At 34.0% G+C, this 27,834-nt stretch overlaps 1 protein-coding gene across 1 annotated transcript; it reads left to right on the top strand.

Annotated features, from left to right (window-relative positions):
* Positions 1-7,109: 7,109 nt before the first annotated feature.
* On the top strand, positions 7,110-27,834 carry LOC111225847 (alcohol dehydrogenase 1). The gene is made up of 9 exons (XM_022750885.1): positions 7,110-7,214; positions 8,252-8,353; positions 24,356-24,497; positions 24,697-24,784; positions 25,364-25,583; positions 25,778-26,038; positions 26,206-26,338; positions 27,300-27,438; positions 27,530-27,834. Exons 1-9 carry the CDS (start codon positions 7,197-7,199, stop codon positions 27,561-27,563), a joined length of 1,137 nt encoding a protein of 378 aa, XP_022606606.1. The 5' UTR covers positions 7,110-7,196; the 3' UTR covers positions 27,564-27,834.

The raw sequence follows: 27,834 nt of genomic DNA, 5'->3' as shown, positions 1-27,834 counted from the left end.
TCCCCCACCCCCTCCACCCGATAAAAGGAAAACACTTAAAACTGTCATTTAATTCTACTTTGCCTTACCTAAACATGCAGAACTTGTGGTGAACACACTGAAAAACAGCACCTCTGCTTTTTCTTGTGTACTTCTTTTTTCTTTTTTCTTTTTTTTTTTTTTTATCATTTTGTTTCTAAAGAATTTTTTTGTTTGGGTGTATGTGTTTGTACTGCATGTATCATTCATCATGTTCAGCCTTGTTACGTATGTGAAGTGGACAGATGTCAGCTTTCCCAGTGTCTCTCAAACTGTGAGATTCCTGGATATTTTTCATATTGTGGTTCAAAAGTGAACTTTATAAATTTTAATTAAAAGAACAAAAACCATACCATCTTTCATTCATAACATCTCAGTCATTGGTGCCATAGACTGAAAAACAGACAGCACTGGATATTGCATTGTTTGCACAGGACCGAGCAAGTCCCCATTATTTTAGCTCCACCAGCAAAGTTGGGGAGTCTATTTGTTAGAACATTTTACACAAAATAAAATGGATTGGGCTGAAATAGAAACACCGTCCTTGGTTGAAGGATTGGATAATTAAATGATACAGATTTGGAATTCCTGCTATTACCCAATTTATATTTTGTCCCTTCTGGGACCTTGCATTCTTTTGAGACATGTGTTTGGTGGCAGTGTGCACTCTACTAGGTGCCTTTTAGTTTTGTCAATGGGTTTGTTTTTTTTTTTTGTTTTTTTTTTTCATGTTGAACCTTGAGAACTTGAGAACTACCCAATCTTGTTTCAGGAAGCAAAACTAGTCTCAAACGCTAACAACACCTACAACCATACTGTTCCTTAAACGTAACACAACTACATATTTCTCAACTAGTCACCATTTTGACCACATTACATTGTTGTCGTTTCCATCCTTGGTTCTGCTAGACATGCTAAAAAATCTAGAACCTCAGAGTTAAGCATGGGACTTCCATCAACTTAGTTTATGTAGCACTACAGAAAGGTTGCCAAATATCAGACAGCAGATGATTCTCCCGTTCAATGTGCTGACTCGTTTCAAAGGAATCGTTTTCGGAAAAGTCTGGAAACTCTTTGGAAAATACGCATACATGCTTTTTTCTCAAAAGGTACTTTACAAAATTGATACTACTCTCAAGTTTGTATGCTAAAAATAAAGCTAGAGCCGACTTGGTTAGGTAGCCCGAGGGAGACAGGTCCAGCCTGCAACTCCCTGTAAAACTATGAAACTGTTGTTTTTACATTTTGGTTTTTGTATCAACTAGTCCAGTGCCTGTTCAAAATGTGCCTGTTGGTAGGAGCTGATTGCTTGGCGTGCGTTAATCCAGTTCACATCATCCAAACAACTTCTCACTCAAAAGTGCACTTCCATGGGTCCTGAGCAAGACACTCTGCAGGGTTTGTGGTCAGTCGGTCTCGTTTACTGCTGGAGTTGGCTGCTCCGCTCCATTAGTGTCTGGGAGAAGGCATAGAAAGGACCATCACACTCTGGCATGAACATGCTGTAACTTGTCCGGGTGCTGCACATGTCCTCGTAGTGTAGTTCTGCCTTCATCTTAACGTCAAGTAAGATGTAGAAAAGTGATGTTTGAAGCTTTCTCCAGGACCCGCTCATCCAAAAAACTTCCGTCGACACTGCACCTCCTCGGGTCTTCAGCAATACATCTGTGAAGTTTGAAGTCAAGTCAGATTCCTCCATTTATGGTTGGAATAAACAAACAACATTTAACGTGTAAATTAGTAAAAATTTAGAGGTGCTGGTTTACAGATTTGACAGAGCCAACCTAGCCGTTTCCCCTTGCTTCCAGTCTTTCAGCCAAGCTAAGCTAATTGCTTGCTCTTGCTTCATATTTAGCATACAAACATGAGTGTGGTATTAATATGTTCAACTTTTATCAAGAAAGCAAATATGCGTATTTCCCTGAAATATCAAAATATTGCTTTAATTTTGGGCCAGTTACCTTCTTGCTATAGTAAGCTTATTTACTTATTTACTAAGAATACATTGCCTTGAGGAAAAACCTTACACTGCATTGTCGATGCAGCATTTCAAAAACACTGGCAGCTCCTACAATCACAGGTTGATATCATTTTACACAAAACTTACATGGCGTTGGCAGAATGCAATGGAATCATAAAATATGTTCTAAATGGAAAAAGTAAAACACTCACAAGTCTACAGTTAATTAGTCACTCATCCAAACACTTTATAGTGTCTTTTCTCACCTTTATTTAGCAGTTTTGATAATTTTGTTGCATCTTCACTGACATTGTAACTAACAATAGTATTTTTGCATTTTGCAGTGATATCATTCAACAGAATTATAGCTGATATATATGCCACTACTACAAACTTGGAATATAATTTAAAAAGTACCAAAAATAGTTTACAGTAGAGTGCATCTGTGTGCCATCAGTGGTTAAACTTAAAAAAAAAAAAAAAAATGTATCAACCAGTAAAAATACCAGTTTTCTTAAACAATAACTTAAAAGTAACATTGCAATTCAGACTCATAGTCGTTTCCTGCCATTGGAAAAATGGAAAGAAATATCATTTGAAGCTTGAATAGGGAATTTGTTTCCTAAGCGTCTATTACATGTGAATTTAGTCAGCCTGTTCTTACCGCAACTATGTCACATGTCACCATCGCAGGCCTCCTTCAGTGTGACTTTCTTTTTTTTTTCTTTTTTTTTTTATTGATCAGTTTAGTGTGTGTTTGTATTTAAAGTCTTACAGATCACCTCAAAGATCATTAAACATGACTCACAGATCACAAGGCCAAAGTTGTGACTATCAGACTTGTCTTACTTGTTTTTGTTGTTTTTTTCGTTGAAAGGCCAAAATGTATCCAGTTGTAATTTAAGTGTAAGCTCTCATTCTCTACCAAAGTGTGGAGGGTCAGTTTAGTCGGTTCAGGATTTGAAAAATAAAAAGGAAATTATATTTATATATTCATATCTCCAGGCCTGACAGGAGAATATTTAAAGTATTAAGACTAAACTGGTCTGGATGTAATTCAGCGTTGTTGGTAATTTCCCTCACCACCCTGTCTCTCGGGTGCTTCTTCGTAATAACCTCACTGCTTTGTATCTGATAATGTTGTTTTAATGCCTTGTAAAACAAAGTGCTATCTTTCTGCTGTGACTCAAAAGTCATTAATAACTTAAATCAGTGTGTGTGTGTGTGTGTGTGTGTGTGTGTGTGTGTGTGCGCGTGCGTGCGTGCGTGCGTGCGTGTGTTTGCATGGTTTTCGGGTATACATCTGTGTCACTGCACTTTTGCCTTGCTTTTCTTCCACTTGTCTTGAACTCTCGGTTTATCTTTACAATGTGCTATCGAGCTTTTACACTCCTTAGTGAAGGCAGCTGTAAGAAAAGGAAAAAAAAACCACATGCATACAGTTACACTTGCATGTGTGCACACTGGCAAATATTTTGTAACCACTTGTTCCTCATAGTGATGCATGTACAGCTGCTCTGCACCACAGCCGGCCACAGGTGCTCAATGATATACACTGTTCTGCTAGATGTGACTTATTTGAATGTTGTCATAGAAATCCACGTCATTCCACAGAAGGTTTGAGTTAATGTTTCTGTCTGGGGGTGAAGGGAGGTTTGCCCTCTTTTTTTTTTTTTTTTTTTCTTTAATATTAATGTTTATCTCACTGTCACTGTACTTGGGAAGTGTTTGTGTAATGTGTCATAGAAATTTATTTAGTTTCCCTAAGAAAGAAAAAGTCTCCAAACCTGAATCTTGGTGATTGTCCACGAGCTGAAAGCTAAGAGTGACAATGTTGTACTTAAAGATACAGAATGTCTTTTTTTATGTATTTTTAAGTTTGCACACGGGCAAGTCATCAAATGATACTAAAAGCAGGTATTGAGAACATATTTTAGTATTAAAACGTAATTATCTAAAACCCCAAAACCTTATGGCCTGATGTCTTAACGATGCAGTTCTAAATGAGAATCGGATCTCTGCAGTACCCTTCACAATTGTTGGTACTTGATAAACATTAACAAGATGGATCTGTCCATGTCCATGAAAACTAAAGGATGTTCCTTTAATGATCTTAACCATTAAACCATTTTTGGTCTTGAAAAAGAATTAATGAGTAGCCCTCATGCCTTTTTTAAGGTCTATAAGACGACATGAAATGCCACTATGAAAGACAGCGCCACTATTTTGTACAACGTTTATTTTGTTTCATTGAAAAGAAGCTGTTGAGAATATTTTTGTTTACTATGGAGTAACCAGGGAAAGATGGTTATCACTATTACTGGCAGGGATTGTTGAGAGCACTCGACTGTGCCAGTAATAGAGGCAATCATTTCAGTGGTTGAGTGCACGTTACCACACATCAGAGAATATTATTTTCTGATACAGTGCCTTTGAAGCAAATGATTTTCTAAGAATTCTGACAAGCGTAAGTGTCATAACTTGGATTGTCCATCTTTTACAGTCTCATTTGACCTCTTTTACTACTTTTATCTTCAACAATACTGATAATTAGCACTGGGTGTGTTCTCTGTGTTGACTAATTGCCATGCATTTGATCATAGAAAATGCACTATTTGCAACATATCAGCAAATAATAAATGTGTAAAGTGTCACCCATGTCAATGATAATAAATCATTAAAACAATAAAAACAGAGCTATTTTGAATTGCCTTCATTTTTGTTAAGAACCCTTCTTTAACACACATAGATACACTGATAAACTACCTTTATTTCAACAGACATTCCATATTGTCTTTTCTCTTTTTGTCTCTCTGCTCACTGTTCAGACTAGGTGTACCTAATAAACTGGCATCTGAATATGTTTATATATATATATATATATATATATATATTTTATGATACATCCATGCAAGTGTGAGTATCATCAGAGCATCACGTTTGTTTATTTGATTGTGTTGTCCAGTTGATGAAGATGTTTTCTGAATTTGCTTGAGTTTTGTCTATTTACACGTGCTTCGTTAAGCTGCAGTGTGTTGAGCTCTCAGGGCCACTGTATCTTTATCATATAAATAACATGTATTTTATGTGTTGAGTTTGTGTTGATATTCATTAGTGGGGTGGTTAAAAGGATTAAGGATTAACTCTTTGTATGATGCTAATTGATGCAGGTGTCACACTTAAAATTGCAATAGAATTGTAAAATATACATAATAACCATATAATATATATGGTTAGTTAGCAATTATTAATTCATTTTTTATAATTGACCATTTGCTAAACCGCTCTCCCAGACAGTGATTGTCCGATCATAGGTTAGAAACCATACTGGCACACTTGTCAAACTTTTGGATTTGTCCACTTCTTGAGAGGGTGTGCATGAGCCCATAGCAATACTAGGTATATAAAGAATTTGGATGGTGGTGCCTTTAGCCTTTCCAAAACCTAAAACAAGAAAAGGGAGTAGATTAAAGAAGGTATGGTGTGGCCAGGCCGGTTGTATATATAGAATTGGTGCAGATGTGGGAGTAGGATCTGACAGTCATGCTGTAGGCGGGCCGGACACGGTACACACCCACGATTGTACAGCCACCCACAGCTCCAACACTGTTGTTGAAATTCACTGACACAGTGGTGGGAGGGCTGATTGAAGATAATGACAAGGCTCCCTATTTAAGCAAGGTGGAGGGGCAGGCATTGTGGTGTATGAGCAACAATCTGGACCTGAATTTCTCCAAAACAAAGTATATGAGATGTTGGTGGACTTCAGAAGAGAAAGGCAGAGGACACGGTGTGTACCACTGGAGATACATGGGACTAAGATGGAGACTGTGAGCAGTTATAAGTATCTAGTTTTGTACATTTCAAAAGGACCTCACTTGGTCAATGCACACAACTATGCTAGTGAGAAAAAACCTGCAAAAACCTTCCTACACACCTACGACTGAGTCGATGCTCTCTGATTGTATAACTGGCTCAGCAACTGTTCTTACTGGGACGTTGCACAGGGTCATAAGGTGCACTGAGCGCACCACAGGGACTACTCCTCCCTTCCCCTGAAGACATCTACACCAGGCGGTGAGGATCCAAAGCAGACCAGATTATTAAAGACTCACAGCATCCTAATCATGGTCTGTTCCAGTTGCCACAAGAACTGAGAGGTTGAGAAGGAGCTTCTTTCCCCCAACCCATACAGGCTCTAATCTCTTTATAAAACCATAAACCACCATCAGCTTTTGCTACATGGCTGTTTGGCTGCACATCCTGGCTGACTTTTATTGGCGGGGCAGTTGAATCTTCACTGTAGTTGTACCTGCTGCATGTGACAATAATGTTTCTTTGATCCTTGATCCTTGGATCTGGGCCGAGGAACTGGGCTTATATTGAGCCAGTACAAAAACAAATATGTGTCCCAGTATTCGCCAGAGTAGTTTTGCCATCTACCAGACATGTTAATAATTACATCTGACATTAGCAGATCAACACTGTTTAACCCATTCCTTATACTTTTGTGTCATATCTTTTGGATTTTAGGACGGCAATTAAAAATGACACCACCCTCCAAACCCTGACTACTACAACCCCACCCACACTGCTTCTGTTTCTTGGTATTTTCCCATTTCTAATTCAAAGTGGATCCTGTGCTGTAAATGAGATTTTGGTTTGCTGTGTCCTTGCAAACCAATTCAGAAAAAAATATCATTTATCATTTTATGTGATTGCAACATTATGAGTTAAACTTTCTACACAACAATCTTTATACTTAACTTGTCAATTCTCTTGGATGACAGTTTAACATTTATCTTAACCAAGCAGTGCTGAAGCCTAATGTTTGTATATGACTGCAAGATTGAAGTAATGCCAAGACCTCTATGTCTCTCTCACAAAGTCAACATTTTTTGTTTTATCAAGACAATATCACATCCTAAAAAGGGTTGATCTGGATGATTGATGTATTCCTCATCTGTGGCCGCTGCTGTTTGTTTTTCTCAGCTCCACAGAACTTTTTTTTTTTTTACAGCTATCAATAGCCAATGACAAAGCGACAAAGCACAGTCTAAATATTCAATGTCCCAGCCCATCTAACTAGTTACATAACTTTTTTTTTCAACAATATATAAACCTGAAGTCCAAGATTCTGTCTCCTTCTTCGGTCCTCTAGCTTTTCCTTCTATCTCAACTCCTCTCTCAATTTTTGACAGTAATCTTTACTGCAAAAATGGCCACAGCTGGTAAGGTAGGTACATAATTCAAAATGTGTACAACAGTGATGTTTTTCTGCACTGTATAGGTATAGTCAGGTAGGTAATAAACCAAAGATCAGAAAACAATGTAACAAACCTTGCATTAACATATTTTACTTGAATATTATATTATAAGATTTTTACATGTTAAGTTTGTGTATGCTATGTAAATTCAGCAGATTAAGTGTGGATGGGTGTAATATACCAAGCTTACACCTGACAATGCTATAAATAAGTGTTTCAGTGCTGTTAAAATGTAATTGTCTTTGAACATGAATTAATCATTTAATTAAAAATAAGTTAGAATGATTATTTTCACGGCTGTAAAAATATAAAATGAAATGTTTTCTCTGTCTGTCCCCTCTATCCCTGTGAAATATTGCTTGTCCTGTTTGGACCTGGCACACAGTTTATCCAAACAGTTTTTTTTTTAAATTTGTTTTCTTTTTGCACAACTGTGGATATTGGCAAAGCTGTATGTGGTAGTGTGCGGAGAAAGGATAATGGTGGAAGCCCAAGAATTCATTGTACTACCACAGTGGAATAAAAAAAAAATGACCAAAAAGACAACAACTAATTTCCTCAATGGTTTACTCTGTGTTACTTAAGTAGCCCACCCTACATTAAATCATACTGGTCTGATAAAATTTATGTTTTCCAAATAACCTATGTGAACTTTAAACTTTCGCTTCACGAGTTTACTTTTTTCCAGCACCTGCTGTAACAGAGACACTGAAACCACTGTACTATACTCGTAATTAAAAGATTGCATGATGTCAATTTGCCACCATTATATGACTGTTTGCCTTGAAATCACAGAATAGTAACATTTTATCCAGTGTTCAACTCTGCATAGTTAAATGCAAAGTGACACTTTATGTAGTATGTTTGTGTTTATGTAGATGCTTGATGTGTTTTAGGAATCTGCCATAGAGCACCTTTCCAGAAACCCATCCTAGTTTAGCTCAGGCTGCACCCAATAATGTGAGATTTTTTGCTGGGTAATTCATGTAGTGTCATTGACCTCTAGGTCATCAAGTGCAGGGCAGCAGTGGCCTGGGAGCCCAACAAGCCTTTGGTTATTGAGGAGATTGAGGTAGCCCCTCCCCAGGCCAACGAGGTCCGCATCAAGGTGAGAAATGTCCACTATCAAGACATATGTACACACACACACACACACACACACACACACACACACACACAGATGTCCTACTGTACTTGGTACTGTACTTTGGTTAGAGAATAAATGTAGTTTGAATTGGGGAGAGTCTACTGCAGATTTTAAGGACTAAGGCTAACCAGAAATCCTATATAGTGGCATGATCAGTGTCAAGGGTGTAGATTTGGTCTCAAAATTGGTAAGGATGCAACAACCCTGCCACGCCTCCAAAACAAAGAGATTGGATTTTTAATGCCATCAACCAAAAGGTTTATTAAAATATAAGATGTGAGTTTACATTCAGGAATGCCCATACGCAGATGTAATATATGTACATGTGTTGAATTTCCATATATGAAATATGTGAGCACATGAAGTAAAATCATACATGTATTTAAAGGATAGCCTAATACTGTATGTAAAAATTACATATGAAACCTGTTACAAATTGGTACAATATCATATATTGACATATAAGTCTAGCTAATAGAAACATATCATCTAGTATAGTGAGACATAAAATGTCAAAAAACGACATAGTATTTAATAAGTCATAAATTATCTTAGTATAGTAAGGCATAAAAACTTCATACGATAATAAGACATGAAAAGGTTCAAAAAGGTCATAGAATAAATAGGTCATAGTGTAGTAAGGGACGAAAACGTCGTAATATGGTAAGGCATTAAACATCATAGTATAGTAAGGAATGAAAAGTCATGGTATAGGGCTGAGGCAGTAATTCGTCATAGTATAGTAAAGCATAAAAATATCATAGTGTGGTAAGGCATAAAACGTCATAATATAGTAAGGCATAAAAATATGACAGTGTGGTAAGGCAGAAAAAGACCATATAGTAAGGCATAAGAACGTCATAGTATAGTAAGGCATAAAAATGTCATAGTATAGTGAGGCATAAAAACTCATAAAGACAACGTTATATAGAAAGGCATGAAAGCATCATAGTATAGAAAGGCCTAAAAATGTCATCGTATAGTAAGGTATAAAAAGTCATAAAAAACTTCATAGTACATTTAAGCATAAAAATGTCATAGTATAGTAAGGCATAAAAAGGCATAAAAATATTATAGTATAATTAAGCATTGAAACATGATGGTAAAGTCAGGCATAAAAAGTCATAAAAACGTCATAGTACAAAAAGGTATAAATAAGCATAAAAATGTCGTCATATATCATATGTCACAGTAAAGTAAACCATGAACAGACATAAAAACGTCATAGTATAATAAGGTATAAAAAGTCAAAAAAACGTTATAGTTTAGTAAAGCATAAAGAGTTACAAAATAGTCATAGTATAGCAAGGCACACAATGTCAGAAAAATGTCATGGTAAAGTAAGTCATGAGGACTCAGTCATTAAGGCAACATAGTACAGTGAGGCACAACAGCATAGTATAGAAAGGCATCAAAACCTCATAGTATAATAAGTTCACATGTCATAAAATCGTCATAGTGAAGTAAGGCATAAAGAGTTACAAAATACTTATAGTATAGCAAGGCACACAATGTCAGAAAAATGTCATGGTAAAGTAAGTCATGAGGACTCATAAAAAGTCATAGTACAATAAGGTATAAAAAAAAAAAAAGTAAGGCATGAAAAGGCACAAAAACGTCATAGTATAATAAAGACAACATTGTATAGGAAGGCATAAAAATGTCATAGTATAGTAAGGTGGAAAAACGTCATAGTATAGTAAGTTGGAAAAACGTCATAGTATAGTAAGGCATAAAAAGGCATAACAACGTCATAGTATAGTAAGGCATAAAAAGGCATAACAACGTCATAGTATAGTAAGGCATAAAAAGGCATAACAACGTCATAGTATAGTAAGGCATAAAAAGGCATAACAACGTCATAGTATAGTAAGGCATAAAAAGGCATAACAACGTCATAGTATAGTAAGGCATAAAAAGGCATAACAACGTCATAGTATAGTAAGGCATAAAAAGGCATAACAACGTCATAGTATAGTAAGGCATAAAAAGGCATAACAACGTCATAGTATAGTAAGGCATAAAAAGGCATAACAACGTCATAGTATAGTAAGGCATAAAAAGGCATAACAACGTCATAGTATAGTAAGGCATAAAAAGGCATAACAACGTCATAGTATAGTAAGGCATAAAAAGGCATAACAACGTCATAGTATAGTAAGGCATAAAAAGGCATAACAACGTCATAGTATAGTAAGGCATAAAAAGGCATAACAACGTCATAGTATAGTAAGGCATAAAAAGGCATAACAACGTCATAGTATAGTAAGGCATAAAAAGGCATAACAACGTCATAGTATAGTAAGGCATAAAAAGGCATAACAACGTCATAGTATAGTAAGGCATAAAAAGGCATAACAACGTCATAGTATAGTAAGGCATAAAAAGGCATAACAACGTCATAGTATAGTAAGGCATAAAAAGGCATAACAACGTCATAGTATAGTAAGGCATAAAAAGGCATAACAACGTCATAGTATAGTAAGGCATAAAAAGGCATAACAACGTCATAGTATAGTAAGGCATAAAAAGGCATAACAACGTCATAGTATAGTAAGGCATAAAAAGGCATAACAACGTCATAGTATAGTAAGGCATAAAAAGGCATAACAACGTCATAGTATAGTAAGGCATAAAAAGGCATAACAACGTCATAGTATAGTAAGGCATAAAAAGGCATAACAACGTCATAGTATAGTAAGGCATAAAAAGGCATAACAACGTCATAGTATAGTAAGGCATAAAAAGGCATAACAACGTCATAGTATAGTAAGGCATAAAAAGGCATAACAACGTCATAGTATAGTAAGGCATAAAAAGGCATAACAACGTCATAGTATAGTAAGGCATAAAAAGGCATAACAACGTCATAGTATAGTAAGGCATAAAAAGGCATAACAACGTCATAGTATAGTAAGGCATAAAAAGGCATAACAACGTCATAGTATAGTAAGGCATAAAAAGGCATAACAACGTCATAGTATAGTAAGGCATAAAAAGGCATAACAACGTCATAGTATAGTAAGGCATAAAAAGGCATAACAACGTCATAGTATAGTAAGGCATAAAAAGGCATAACAACGTCATAGTATAGTAAGGCATAAAAAGGCATAACAACGTCATAGTATAGTAAGGCATAAAAAGGCATAACAACGTCATAGTATAGTAAGGCATAAAAAGTCATGAAGACGACATTGTACAGAAAGGCATAAAAATTCATAAGAACGTCATAGTATGATAAGGCATAAAAACATCATAGTATAGTAAGGGGTAAAAAGACATAAAAATCATAGTATAGTAAGGCACACAATGTCAGAAAAATGTCATGGTAAAGTAAGTCATAAAGAGTCATAAAATGTCATAGTACATTAAGGTATAAAAAAATCATGAAAACGTCATAGTGCAGTAAGGCAGAAAAAGTCACAAAAACTTCATAGTATAATAAGGCATAAAAAGGCATAACAACGTCATAGTATAGTAAGGCATAACAAGTCAGAAAAATATCATAGTATAGTAAGGCATAAAAACAGCATAGTATAGTAAGGCATAAAAATAAAATGTGATAGTACACTAAGGTATAAAAAATCATGAAAACGTCATAGTACAGTAAGGCATAAAAAGTCACTAAAACGTCATAATATAGTAAGGCATAAAAAGATATCACAAGGTCATAGCATAGTGAGGCATAAAAAGTCATAAAAACGTCATAGTATAGTAAGGCATAACAAGTCAGAAAAATATCATAGTATAGTAAGTTGGAAAAACATCATAGTATAGAGTAAGGCATAAAAAGGCATAACAACGTTATAGTATAGTAAGGCATAACAAGTCAGAAAAATATCATAGTATAGTAAGTTGGAAAAACATCATAGTATAGAGTAAGGCATAAAAAGGCATAACAACGTTATAGTATAGTAAGGCATAACAAGTCAGAAAAATATCATAGTATAGTAAGTTGGAAAAACATCATAGTATAGAGTAAGGCATAAAAAGGCATAACAACGTTATAGTATAGTAAGGCATAACAAGTCAGAAAAATATCATAGTATAGTAAGTTGGAAAAACATCATAGTATAGAGTAAGGCATAAAAAGGCATAACAACGTTATAGTATAGTAAGGCATAACAAGTCAGAAAAATATCATAGTATAGTAAGTTGGAAAAACATCATAGTATAGAGTAAGGCATAAAAAGGCATAACAACGTTATAGTATAGTAAGGCATAACAAGTCAGAAAAATATCATAGTATAGTAAGTTGGAAAAACATCATAGTATAGAGTAAGGCATAAAAAGGCATAACAACGTTATAGTATAGTAAGGCATAACAAGTCAGAAAAATATCATAGTATAGTAAGTTGGAAAAACATCATAGTACAGTAAGGCATAAAAAGTCACAAAAACTTAATAGTATAGTAAGGCATAAAAAGGCATAACAACGTTATAGTATAGTAAGGCATAACAAGTCAGAAAAATATCATAGTATAGTAAGGCATAAAAACAGCATAGTATAGTAAGGCATAAAATAAAATGCCATAGTACACTAAGGTATAAAAAATCATGAAAACGTCATAGTACAGTAAGGCATAAAAAGTCCCAAAAACGTCATAATATAGTAAGGCATGAAAAGATATCACAAGGTCATAGCATAGTGAGGCATAAAAAGTCATAAAAATGTCATAGTATAGTAAGTCACAAAAAGTCATCAAAAGGTCATTGTATAGTAAGGCAAAAAAGTCATAGTATAATAAGGCATAAAAAGGCATAAAAACGTCATAGTATAGTAAGGCATAAAAAGTCATGAAGACGACATTGTACAGACAGGCATAAAGATTCATAAGAACGTCATAGTATAGTAAGGTATAAAAACATCATAGTACAGTAAGGGGTAAAAAGACATAAAAATCATAGTATAGTAAGGCACACAATGTCAGAAAAATGTCATGGTAAAGTAAGTCATAAAGAGTCATAAAATGTCATAGTACATTAAGGTATAAAAAAATCATGAAAACATCATAGTACAGTAAGACATAAAAAGTCACAAAAACTTCATAGTATAGTAAGTCATATAAAGTAATCAAAAGGTCATAGTATAGTAAGGCATAAAAACGTCATAACATAGTAATGCATAATATGGTCATAATACAGAGAGGCATAAACATTCATAAAAACACCATAGTTTAGTAAGGCACAAAAATGTCATAGCCTTTGTGTTGTCTTCGGGTAAAAAATGACCCGCCACCGTGTTTAACAGCAGAGAAAACTCCCTAAATGATCTTTTTTCACCTTGAAATTTGAATACTTTTCCTAGAGTGAGCCCAACATTAGAAAAAGTGAAATATTGCCTTTATTCCTATTTCCATTTGAGCTGTACACCACGAGGGTACAAAGATTGTCTTCAGGTCATTTTTGACCCAGCAGTTAAAATCACAGTCACAGAGTCAATTACAGACTTGAAAAACCACACACACACACACACGCGCACACACGCACACACACACGCGCACACACACGCGCACACACACGCGCACTCACACACACATAGCTGTGTGCTGTTCAGTTGGCTGGATCTTTTCCTGATCCACCTGAGGATCCAGCTGCCCCAGCCGCTGCCCCAGCTGGGGCAAGTAAGAGATGTCAGTTCTGCCCACCAATGAAGGACTGTAAAACACATACTGTGTGCTGCACATGTGAGAAATATATCTGCAAAGTCCATGCACACACAGTTGCGTACTGCCCTACATTTGCTAATTAGTTGATTATGTTGTTCACATTTTTGTTTTGTATATTTTATTATCTATTGTTTGTTGTGTTTACACACTTTGTGGGTGGTAGCAATGGTTAAAAAATGGGGACATATATTTTGTTGTTTACATCTTAATTGTACAGAAAAGAATATATAACTGTTCACTGGCAAAAAAATACCTGATATTTATTTGGAACACCATCAATAAAATGCATTCAAAACTACTTTCTGCACATTTCTGCTACTTTCTTAGGATATACAGGTACTATCTCTTGATAAGAAATATTGTTTACCACTTATGCATTACCTTAAGAAATGATGATATTAAAATAAATCTCTACTTGTGTGTGTTGTAATAAAAATGAGTGGTGTCCACTGAATGAATGCAGTCTTTCTGCACTGTGAAGAGAGAAAACTCAGATATTTATACAGTTTGTGATGGATGGCAGGTGGTTTCTTCATGCGAAGTAGATTTGGTGTGAAAAATTCAATTAAGCATCTTTAATTTAGAGGTTTAGGGAAAGCGGGTCATTTTTGACCAGATACACAAGGTGAGTATACAGAATGTTAAGGCTACATAAGGGATAGTATAGTAAGGCATAAAAACTCATGAAAATGTCATAGTATATTTAGGCATAAAAACGTCATAGTATAGTAAGACATAAAAAGTCATAAAAACGATATTATATAGTAAGGCATAAAACGTTATAGTATAGTAAGGGGTAAATAGTCATAAAAATCATAGTAAAGCAAACCACACAATGTCAGAAAAAGGTCATGGTAAAGTAAGTCATAAGGAGTCATAAAATGTCATAGTCGGTAAGGTATAAAAAATCATGAAAACGTCATAGTACAGTAAGGCATGAAAAGTGACAAAAACGTCATAATATAGTAAGGCATGAAAAGATATCACAAGGTCATAGCATAGTGAGGAATAAAAAGTCATAAAAATGACATAGTATAGTAAGTCACAAAAAGTCATCAAAAGGTCATTGTATAGTAAGGCAAAAACGTCATAGTATAGTAAGGCATAAAAAGTCAGAGAAAAGTCATAGTATAGTAAGGCATAAAAACGCCATAGTATAGTAAGGCATAAAAATAAAACGTCATAGTACACTAAGGTATAAAAAATCATGAAAATGTCATAGTACAGTAAGGCATAAAAAGTAACAAAAACGTCATAATATAGTAAGGCATGAAAAGTGTTAAAAATGTCATAGTATAGTAAGGCATAAAAACGTCATAGTACACTAAGGTCTAAAAAATCATGAAAACGTCATAGTACACTAAGGTCTAAAAAATCATGAAAACGTCATAGTACACTAAGGTCTAAAAAATCATGAAAACGTCATAGTACACTAAGGTCTAAAAAATCATGAAAACGTCATAGTACACTAAGGTCTAAAAAATCATGAAAACGTCATAGTACACTAAGGTCTAAAAAATCATGAAAACGTCATAGTACACTAAGGTCTAAAAAATCATGAAAACGTCATAGTACACTAAGGTCTAAAAAATCATGAAAACGTCATAGTACACTAAGGTCTAAAAAATCATGAAAACGTCATAGTACACTAAGGTCTAAAAAATCATGAAAACGTCATAGTACACTAAGGTCTAAAAAATCATGAAAACGTCATAGTACACTAAGGTCTAAAAAATCATGAAAACGTCATAGTACACTAAGGTCTAAAAAATCATGAAAACGTCATAGTACACTAAGGTCTAAAAAATCATGAAAACGTCATAGTACACTAAGGTCTAAAAAATCATGAAAACGTCATAGTACACTAAGGTCTAAAAAATCATGAAAACGTCATAGTACACTAAGGTCTAAAAAATCATGAAAACGTCATAGTACACTAAGGTCTAAAAAATCATGAAAACGTCATAGTACACTAAGGTCTAAAAAATCATGAAAACGTCATAGTACACTAAGGTCTAAAAAATCATGAAAACGTCATAGTACACTAAGGTATAAAAAATCATGAAAACGTCATAGTACAGTAAGGCAGAAAAAGTCACAAAAATGTCATAATATAGTAAGGCAGAAAAAGAGCATAGTATAGTAAGGCATAAAAACGGCATAGAATAGTAAGGCATAAAAAATCATCAAAAGATCATAGTATAGTAAGGCATAAAAACATTATAACATAGTAATTCATAATATAGTCATAGTATAGTGAGGCATAAAAATTCATAAAGAATACAAAAGGGCATGAAAACATCATAGTATAGTAAGGCATTAAAATTCAGAAAAACGTCATAGTATAGTAAGGCAGAAAAAGTCAGAAAAACATCATAGTATAGTAAGGCAGAAAAAGTCAGAAAAAAGTCATAGTATAGAAAGGCATAAAAACACCATAGTATAGTAAGGGGTAAAAAGTCAGAAAAAAGTCATAGTATAGGAAGACATAAAAAGTCAGAAAAATATTATAGTATAGTATGTCATAAAAACAGCATAGTATAGTAAGGCATAAAAATAAAATGTCATAGTATACTAAGGTATAAAAAATCATGAAAACATCATAGTACAGTAAGGCATAAAAAGGCACAAAAACGTCATAATATAGTAAGGCATGAAAAGATATCACAAGGTCATAGCATAGTGAGGAATAAAAAGTCATAAAAATGTCATAGTATAGTAAGTCACAAAAAGTCATCAAAAGGTCATAGTATAGTAAGGCATAAAAACAGCATAGCATAGTAAGGCATTAAAAGTCATAAAAACGTCATTATAGTAAGTCACAAAAAGTCATCAAAAGGTCATAGTATATTAAGGCATAAAAACGTTATAACATAGTAATGCATAATATAGTCATAGTATAGTGAGACATAAAAATTCATAAAGAATACAAAAGGGCATGAAAACATCATAGTATAGTAAGGCATAAAAAGTCACAAAAACATCATAGTATAGTAAGGTATAAAAAGTCAGAAAAAAGTCATAGTATAGTAAGGCATAAAAACACCATTGTATAGTAAGGAAGAAAAAGTCAGAAAACGTCATAGTATAGTAATGCATAAAAAGTCAGAAAAAAGTCATAGTATAGTAAGGCATAAAAACATTATAACATAGTAATGCATAGTATAGTCATAGTATAGTGAGGCATAAAAATTCCTAAAGAATACAAAAGGGCATGAAAACATCATAGTATAGTAAGGCATTAAAATTCAGAAAAACGTCATAGTATAGTAAGGCAGAAAAAGTCAGAAAAAAGTCATAGTATAGAAAGGCATAAAAACACCATAGTATAGTAAGGGGTAAAAAGTCAGAAAAAAGTCATAGTATAGGAAGACATAAAAAGTCAGAAAAATATTATAGTATAGTATGTCATAAAAACAGCATAGTATAGTAAGGCAGAAAAAGTCAGAAAAAAGTCATAGTATAGGAAGACATAAAAAGTCAGAAAAATATTATAGTATAGTATGTCATAAAAACAGCATAGTATAGTAAGGCAGAAAAAGTCAGAAAAAAGTCATAGTATAGGAAGACATAAAAAGTCAGAAAAATATTATAGTATAGTATGTCATAAAAACAGCATAGTATAGTAAGGCAGAAAAAGTCAGAAAAAAGTCATAGTATAGGAAGACATAAAAAGTCAGAAAAATATTATAGTATAGTATGTCATAAAAACAGCATAGTATAGTAAGGCAGAAAAAGTCAGAAAAAAGTCATAGTATAGGAAGACATAAAAAGTCAGAAAAATATTATAGTATAGTATGTCATAAAAACAGCATAGTATAGTAAGGCAGAAAAAGTCAGAAAAAAGTCATAGTATAGGAAGACATAAAAAGTCAGAAAAATATTATAGTATAGTATGTCATAAAAACAGCATAGTATAGTAAGGCATAAAAATAAAATGTCATAGTATACTAAGGTATAAAAAATCATGAAAACATCATAGTACAGTAAGGCATAAAAAGTCACAAAAACGTCATAATATAGTAAGGCATGAAAAGATATCACAAGGTCATAGCATAGTGAGGAATAAAAAGTCATAAAAATGACATAGTATAGTAAGTCACAAAAAGTCATCAAAAGGTCATAGTATAGTAAGGCAAAAACGTCATAGTATAGTAAGGAAGAAAAAGTCATAAAAACATCATCGTATAGTAAGGCATAAAAAGTCAGAAAAATATCATAGTATAGTAAGGCATCAAAAGTCATAAAAACGTCATAGTATAGTAAGGCATAAAAAGTCTGAAAAATATCATAGTACAGTAAGGCATAAAAAGTCACAAAAACGTCATAATATAGTAAGGCATGAAAACAGCATAGCATAGTAAGGCATGAAAAGTCATAAAAACGTCATTATAGTATGTCACAAAAAGTCATCAAAAGGTCATACTATATTAAGGCATAAAAACGTTATAACATAGTAATGCATAATATAGTCATAGTATAGTGAGGCATAAAAATCCATAAAGAATACAAAAAGGCATGAAGACATCATAGTATAGTAAGGCATAAAAAGTCAGAAAAACGTTATAGTATAGTGAGGCATAAAAAGTCAGAAAAAAGTCATAGCATAGTAAGGCATAAAAACAGCATAGTTTAGAAAGGCATAAAAAATCATCAAAAGATCATAGTATAGTAAGGCATAAAAACATTATAACATAGTAATGCATAATATAGTCATAGTATAGTGAGGCATTAAAATTCATAAAAATTACAGAAGGGCATGAAAACATCATAGTATAGTAAGGCATGAAAAGTCAGAAAAACGTCATAGTATAGTAAGGCATAAAAACAGCATAGTATAGTAAGGCATAAAAAATCATCAAAAGATCATAGTATAGTGAGGCATAAAAACATTATAACTTAGTAATGCATAATATAGTCATAGTATAGTGAGACATAAAAATTCATAAAGAATACAAAAGGGCATGAAAAAATCATAGTATAGTAAGGCATAAAAAGTCACAAAAACATCATAGTATAGTAAGGTATAAAAAGTCAGAAAAAAGTCATAGTATAGTAAGGCATAAAAACACCATTGTATAGTAAGGAAGAAAAAGTCAGAAAACGTCATAGTATAGTAATGCATAAAAAGTCAGAAAAAAGTCATAGTATAGTAAGGCATAAAAACATTATAACATAGTAATGCATAGTATAGTCATAGTATAGTGAGGCATAAAAATTCCTAAAGAATACAAAAGGGCATGAAAACATCATAGTATAGTAAGGCATTAAAAGTCAGCAAAACATCATAGTATAATAAGGCATAAAAAGTCAGAAAAAAGTCAAAGTATAGTAAGGCATAAAAACGCCATAGTATAGTAAGGCAGAAAAAGTCAGAAAAAAGTCATAGTATAGGAAGACATAAAAAGTCAGAAAAATATTATAGTATAGTATGGCATAAAAACAGCATAGTATAGTAAGGCATCAAAATAAAATGCTATAGTATATTAAGGTATAAAAAATCATGAAAACATCATAGTACAGTAAGGCATAAAAAGTCACAAAAACGTCATAATATAGTAAGGCATGAAAAGATATCACAAGGTCATAGCATAGTGAGGAATAAAAAGTCATAAAAATGTCATAGTATAGTAAGTCACAAAAAGTCATCAAAAGGTCATTGTATATAGTAAGGCAAAAACGTCATAGTATAGTAAGGAAGAAAAAGTCATAAAAACATCATCGTATAGTAAGGCATAAAAAGTCAGAAAAATATCATAGTATAGTAAGGCATCAAAAGTCATAAAAACGTCATAGTATAGTAAGGCATAAAAAGTCTGAAAAATATCATAGTACAGTAAGGCATAAAAAGTCACAAAAATGTCATAATATAGTAAGGCATGAAAACAGCATAGCATAGTAAGGCATGAAAAGTCATAAAAACGTCATTATAGTATGTCACAAAAAATCATCAAAAGGTCATACTATATTAAGGCATAAAAACGTTATAACATAGTAATGCATAATATAGTCATAGTATAGTGAGGCATAAAAATCCATAAAGAATACAAAAAGGCATGAAGACATCATAGTATAGTAAGGCATAAAAAGTCAGAAAAACGTTATAGTATAGTGAGGCATAAAAAGTCAGAAAAAAGTCATAGCATAGTAAGGCATAAAAACAGCATAGTTTAGAAAGGCATAAAAAATCATCAAAAGATCATAGTATAGTGAGGCATAAAAACATTATAACTTAGTAATGCATAATATAGTCATAGTATAGTGAGGCATTAAAATTCATAAAAATTACAGAAGGGCATGAAAACATCATAGTATAGTAAGGCATGAAAAGTCAGAAAAACGTCATAGTATAGTAAGGCATAAAAACAGCATAGTATAGTAAGGCATAAAAAATCATCAAAAGATCATAGTATAGTGAGGCATAAAAACATTATAACTTAGTAATGCATAATATAGTCATAGTATAGTGAGGCATAAAAATTCATAAAGAATACAAAAGGGCATGAAAACATCATAGTATAGTAAGGCATAAAAAGTCAGAAAAAAGTCATAGTATAGTAAGGCATAAAAACGCCATAGTATAGTAAGGCAGAAAAAGTCAGAAAAATATCATAGTATAGTATGGCATAAAAACAGCATAGTATAGTAAGGCACAAAAATAAAACGTCATAGTATAGTAAGGCATAAAAAATCATGAAAACATCGTAGTACAGTAAGGCATAAAAAGTCACAAAAACGTCATAATATAGTAAGGCATGAAAAGATATCACAAGGTCATAGCATAGTGAGGCATAAAAAGTCATAAAAACGCCATAGTATAGTAAGGCATAAAAATAAAATGTCATAGTACACTAAGGTATAAAAAATCATGAAAACGTCATAGTACAGTAAGGCATAAAAAGTCACAAAAACGTCATAATATAGTAAGGCATGAAAAGATATCACAAGGTCATAGCATAGTGAGGAATAAAAAGTCATAAAAATGTCATAGTATAGTAAGTCACAAAAACTCATCAAAAGGTCATTGTATATAGTAAGGCAAAAACGTCATAGTATAGTAAGGCAGAAAAAGTCATAAAAACATAATCGTATAGTAAGGCATAAAAAGTCAGAAAAATATCATTGTATGGTAAGGCATAAAAAGTCATAAAAACGTCATAGTATAGTAAGGCATAAAAAGTCATGAAGACGACATTGTACAGAAAGGCATGAAAACTCATAAGAACGTCATAGTATAGTAAGGCATAAAAACATCATAGTACAGTAGTATGGTAAGGCATAAAAAGTCATAAAAACGTCATAGTATAGTAAGGCATAAAAAGTCATGAAGACGACATTGTACAGAAAGGCATGAAAACTCATAAGAACGTCATAGTATAGTAAGGCATAAAAACATCATAGTACAGTAAGGGGTAAAAAGACATAAAAATCATAGTATAGTAAGGCATAAAAACAGCATAGAATAGTAAGGCATAAAAAATCATCAAAAGGTCATAGTATAGTAAGGCATAAAAACGTCATAACATAGTAAGGCATGAAAAGTCATAAAAACGTCATAATATAGTAAGTCACAAAAAGTCATCAAAAGGTCATAGTATATTAAGGCATAAAAACGTTATAACATAGTAATGCATAATATAGTCATAGTATAGTGAGGCATAAAAGTTCATAAAGAATCCAAAGGTCATGAAAACATAGTATAGTAAGGCATAAAAAGTCAGAAAAAAGTCATAGTATAGTAAGGCATGAAAAGTCTGAAAAACGTCATAGTACAGTAAGGCATAAAAACAGCATAGTATAGAAAGGCATAAAAAAATCATCAAAAGGTCATAGCATAGTAAGGCATAAAAACGTCATAGCATAGTAAGGCATGAAAAGTCATAAAAACGTCATTATAATAAGTCACAAAAAGTCATCAAAAGGTCATTGTATATTAAGGCATAAAAACGTTATAACATAGTAATGCATAATATAGTCATAGTATAGTGAGGCATAAAAAGTCATAAAAACGATATAGTATAGTAAGGCATGAAAAGTCATAAAAACGATATAGTATAGTAAGGCATGAAAAGTCATAAAAACGATATAGTATAGTAAGGCATGAAAAGTCATAAAAACGATATAGTATAGTAAGGCATGAAAAGTCATAAAAACGATATAGTATAGTAAGGCATGAAAAGTCATAAAAACGATATAGTATAGTAAGGCATGAAAAGTCATAAAAACGATATAGTATAGTAAGGCATGAAAAGTCATAAAAACGATATAGTATAGTAAGGCATGAAAAGTCATAAAAACGATATAGTATAGTAAGGCATGAAAAGTCATAAAAACGATATAGTATAGTAAGGCATGAAAAGTCATAAAAACGATATAGTATAGTAAGGCATGAAAAGTCATAAAAACGATATAGTATAGTAAGGCATGAAAAGTCATAAAAACGATATAGTATAGTAAGGCATGAAAAGTCATAAAAACGATATAGTATAGTAAGGCATGAAAAGTCATAAAAACGATATAGTATAGTAAGGCATGAAAAGTCATAAAAACGATATAGTATAGTAAGGCTTAAAAATTCAGAAAAAGTCATAGTATAGTAAGGCATAAAAACGCCATAGTACAGTAAGGCAGAAAAAGTCACAAAAACAGCATAGTATAGTAAGGCATAAAAAATCATCAAAAGATCATAGTATAGTAAGGCATAAAAACATTATAACATAGTAATGCATAATATAGTCATAGTATAGTGAGGCATAAAAATTCATAAAGAATACAGAAGGGCATAAAAACATTATAACATAGTAATTCATAATATAGTCATAGTATAGTGAGGCATAAAAAGTCTGAAAAACGTCATAGTATAGTAAGGCATAAAAAGTCCGAAAAACATCATATTATAGTAAAGCATAAAAAGTCATCCAAAGGTCATAGCATTGTAAGTCATATAAAGTCATCAAAAGGTCATAGTATAGTAAGGCATAAAAATGTCATAAAATAGTAATGCATTTAAAAGTCATAGTATATTAAGGTATAAAAAGTCGTAAAGATAACATAGTATAGAATGGCATTAAAACTTTATATTATAGTAAGGCATAAAAACGTCATAGTATAGTAACGCATAAAAAGTCATCAAAAGATCATCAAAAGTTCTAGTATTGTGAGGCATTAGAGTTTCCTTTTATTCTGCTGTGCCTGTCATGAAATGTCATAAAAACATCATTGTATATTTAGTCATAAAAACATCATATTTTAGTAAGGCATAAGAATTTTATAGTATAGTATGGCATAAATAAAGGCATAGTATTAATGTTGACATTTTCATATTCATTTTCTATTTTAGACACATTAAATTCATAATTTGATCTCCTCCATTTTAGTTTTTACTCCTGCTAGCAACCTGACTGTAGCCTTCAGAAGACAGAAGCCAGGGTTATCTTGCTAGCTAACACTATTTAACATGGCTAAATAACATCAGGTGACATTTTTCTGATGACGTCAGGTACTATTGTGATATTTTCACATGACGTGAACCTTCAGATAGCCCCTGTCCTTGTCAATCAAATGTTAGCATGCCTAAATCGGTTGTCTTGGAGACGTAGCCTCTTGGAGGGCACATTGATCTAATATGACTTCACTCCAAACGTAGTGTGAATGAATTAACTCAAATATTGCAATACCTATGCACCTTATCAGAGTTCTGAATCAGCAGGTTCTGCACTGGTTTCATACCTTGCCCAAGTACAGCATTTAAAATCCATATGTGATATATTTGATATCATTATTTAATCAAAACAATGTCAACGGATTGCTAGTACAGCCAGTCTCTCTGAGAGTCAACAATCAACTCAGCAACTCTATGCAGCTTTTAGCATCTTTTAGTTCATTATTTTGTTTTTTTGGAAACAAAGTTGGAACAAGTAGTTGATGATGCTATACAGACCTAAAAATCAAAGATGTTTTCAGGAGTTTGGCCCAAACCACGACTAATTCCCGCATGGTACGTATACAGATTGCAATGATAGAGGTGGCAATTGTACCACTCAAAATAATAATTTTTGAAACAATGATTCTTTGAGAACTGTTGCAGATTTCATCAGCTGTAGCCAGCTAGCTAATACATTCGTAATAAATAAGTCATAAGCTAGCAAGACACCACCCTTGAAACTCTTGCTGTTCAGGGAAATTGTTCAGCAAACTGTTGCTTGCTAATGCAGTTACAAAGAATTCCCAACTGTTCACATAAAACATGCATCAGAAATTTCTTTAGTCTGTGTGATTGTTGTCTTCGGTTTAGATTGTGGCAACAGGGGTGTGCCACACGGATCTTTACCACCTCTTTGAGGGCATGCACAAAGATGGCTTCCCAGCAGTCCTTGGCCATGAAGGAGCTGGTATTGTGGAGAGCGTCGGGCCTGGAGTCACTGAATTTCAGCCTGGTCAGTTAAAACTTAAAACCCCAGTTTTCATTTGTCTAATTACTTGTATTTCTTTGCCGGTAAGACTTAGTGACAATGGCTAGATCAAAACCATTCAGTCCACCTTTTCACATTTGGTTTATTAGTTTGTAAATTGGCCTAAAAATAATGAAAGTAATGTTGTGTAATAAGTAATGTCTACATTGTTCTTGAATTTCAGGAGACAAGGTGATTCCTCTGTTCGTTTCCCAGTGTAGAGAATGTCGCTTTTGTAAGAATCCTAAGACCAACCAGTGTGAAAAAGGATGGTGAGCTCGTCTTTTTCATCTCATCTCTTAGTATCCAGGATGTGTGCATCATGTTACAGACCTATTTGATAGTGCATTAACATTGTGTGCATTACAGTATGTGCTTACATATGTCATAGTGCTCTCTATTATAAACGATGTGGGTATGTGATAAGGAATAAATCGGTCCGACAAATTCTGGATTTTTCTCTTAACTTTAAAGAACACAGATCTATCAAACCATTACACTTCTATTTGAGCCCCACTAATTCTGCTCACTCTCTCTTTCAACTCAATCCCATGGGCCTAAGCAATGACCACCAGCTATAGGAGCTGATAACACTGAATATGTGCAAACAAGGTGATATACAGTAATTACATAAAAATATGCTAAACTTACTTTGAGCAGTTATGTTGACATAACACAGTCCAACCTGTGTTTCAGCAATAATGTTTAACTAGCACAATTTCAATCTCACACACGCACAAATTCAGGTGGTTTCTGTTTACTCAGAACATTTTTCTTGCTTTCCTCTAATAGAACAGAAGCAATGCACAAATGTAGCCTCAGATGTTTTCATTTTAATTAATTCTCTTCAGGGCTTCTGGTCGACATGATATGATGGCACCAGCAGACTCCAGGTTTACCTGTAAGGGGAAGAAGGTGCTGCAGTTTATGGGCACCAGCACCTTCTCACAGTACACTGTGATGAACCAGATCGCTATAGCAAAGATCGACCCTGCTGCCCCTCTGGACAAAGTCTGTCTCCTTGGATGTGGCATTTGCACTGGATATGGAGCAGCAGTTAATACTGCAAAGGTTTGTATGTCTTATTGTTGGGCATAGTCCAACATGTATTGGTGAAGGCTAATACCTGATGTAATGAATTCTTCTCACACCATCCTGAGATAATTTATTTTCTCAGACATCGGAAATGAACCATGTTTATTACTGTAAAGAACACCAAGAAGTCCAGAAGTCTAAAGTGACATGTTTAGTTATTGCCACTTTAGGTTGAACCAGGCTCCACCTGTGCTGTGTTTGGCCTGGGAGCTGTGGGATTGGCTGCAGTCATGGGCTGCAAGTCTGCAGGAGCCAAAAGGATTTTCGCTGTTGACATCAATCCAGACAAGTTTGGGAAGGCCAAGGTGTTCGGTGCTACCGACTTTGTGAACCCCAAGGATCACGATAAACCCATCAGCCAAGTGCTGGCTGAGATGACTAATGGAGGAGTGGACTACTCCCTGGAGTGTGTCGGGAATGTGACAGTCATGGTGAGGCATACAGAGAGGTTTACATAAGACACAAGATTTGAAGGCTCATTGTAATTGAGGTTATTTCTCAAGAAGAAGTCTAACTACTACATTTTCTCAGTTACTTTGGGGATTTGAACCCCTGTGGTTACAAGGCCACTGACTTTGTGATGTCTCTGATCATTTAGCGCAGTGCCTTGGAGTCTTGTGTGAAAGGCTGGGGTGTCAGCGTGTTGGTTGGCTGGACAGACTTGTATGACGTTGCCACTCGACCCATTCAGCTCATCGCTGGACGCACATGGAAGGGCTCCCTGTTTGGAGGTGAGACGCATCGCACTAATTAAAAACACAACTGCAGCTGTTATGGTCATAGGTGGTTATTTGTCATTTTTGATTGGTTGTCAGTCTCACTAGTGTGGATCTTACCTAACATGAACTGGGGATGTGGATGTGTAAGAGTGCAGATGCAGATTTCATTATGCATTCATACTACAGATGAATGCATAAATAAACTTTTTGTTAAGACCTTGAAGGATGAGTGAACAATTGGTGGGAGACATGATGCTGATGATAGTGTGTTGTTTGTGGCTTGTTAGAGGCCAGTTTGTACAGTGTGGGCTTGGTGGTTGCAGTTCAGTATTTATTTCCGTATAATGCTCAAATGCATGGCTGTTTGGCAGTTTTTGTTCATCAGCAGCTGTAGCAGTGCCTTAAACATCCCATATTTGACACTTTTCCAGTGTTTTATTTGAAATTTTAATGTCTACAAGGAGATATATTTAAAATGATAAGATATATTTATGGTTTTAAGAATCAAAAACCATCTCAATGTAGTTTTACATCCCTTCTCTCTGGAGCTCTAGTAACAAGAGGTCTGTGATTGGCTCTTTTCTAAGTGATTGAATAAAAATATAGCAGATTTCACAAACACTAAGGAGAAACTGAGGGTAATGGGTTTAAAGAGGCCAGGCTTGGGGCATGGCTGAGAGGGATGACTACTTTGTTGTGACATCAAAAAGTTACAGAAGTCCTAAAGGCTCATTTTAAGGCTCAGTCTCTGAATACAATATGTGTATTTCTCTGTGGACTGAGCGCTTTGATACTTTCACAGTATTAATACAGAACCTAGACCTGATTTATAATCAAAAATGACATGGAAATATCACTTGATATGGGACCTTTAATGGTGTCTGATTAGGGACAGGAAGTTGGGGATGGGAGAGTGTAACCTAGTCTAGTGGTTTGGTGTCATTTTATTATGTGTGTACTCTCTGTGGCTCAGGTTTTAAGAGTAAGGATGGTGTGCCTCAGATGGTTAAAGCCTACCTGGACAAAAAGGTGAAGCTAGATGAGTTCATCACTCACAACATGACCTTGGGCCAGGTCAATGACGCCATTGAACTGATGAAGCACGGCAAATGGTGTGTTCATACTTTCTCCACTATTGATGATTTACCAGCTAGCTGCAAAGATGAACAATTAACAAGTGTCTGTTTTGTTTTTCGTCCACAGCATCCGGACAGTCCTGAGTGTTTCTCCACAATGACACCACTATGTTGCTTTCAGTGAAGACCAAAATCATTTAATCACCTGCAACTGCGTCTGTACTGAACCTCAGCACAGTATTCATACACACATTACCATGCACATAATAATGGGATCTGCACAGTGTATGTACATGCCTGACCTTGAACAACCAACACCTTTCAGTGGATTATGTGCAGATTGTCACTGTGAGAATCATCTGTAATGTTCATGTAAGCAAAAGCTAAACATGTCGAAAGTGCTTATGGAGCAAAATAAATGGTCTAAACAGA

This window comes from Seriola dumerili, unplaced genomic scaffold, assembly GCF_002260705.1.
Source record: "Seriola dumerili isolate Sdu_G_001 unplaced genomic scaffold, Sdu_1.0 BDQW01000149.1, whole genome shotgun sequence".
NCBI lineage: Eukaryota > Metazoa > Chordata > Actinopteri > Carangiformes > Carangidae > Seriola > Seriola dumerili.
The sequence above is the reverse complement of the archived record's forward strand: the minus strand, read 5'-3'. Positions and strand labels throughout refer to the sequence as shown.

Bases quoted from the DNA above. Each gene is read 5' to 3' on its own strand.
- LOC111225847 (XM_022750885.1), top strand. The intron at 25,584-25,777 runs GTTTGTATGTCT...TTGCCACTTTAG, and splicing joins CAGCAGTTAATACTGCAAAG to GTTGAACCAGGCTCCACCTG. The intron at 26,039-26,205 runs GTGAGGCATACA...CTGATCATTTAG, and splicing joins TCGGGAATGTGACAGTCATG to CGCAGTGCCTTGGAGTCTTG.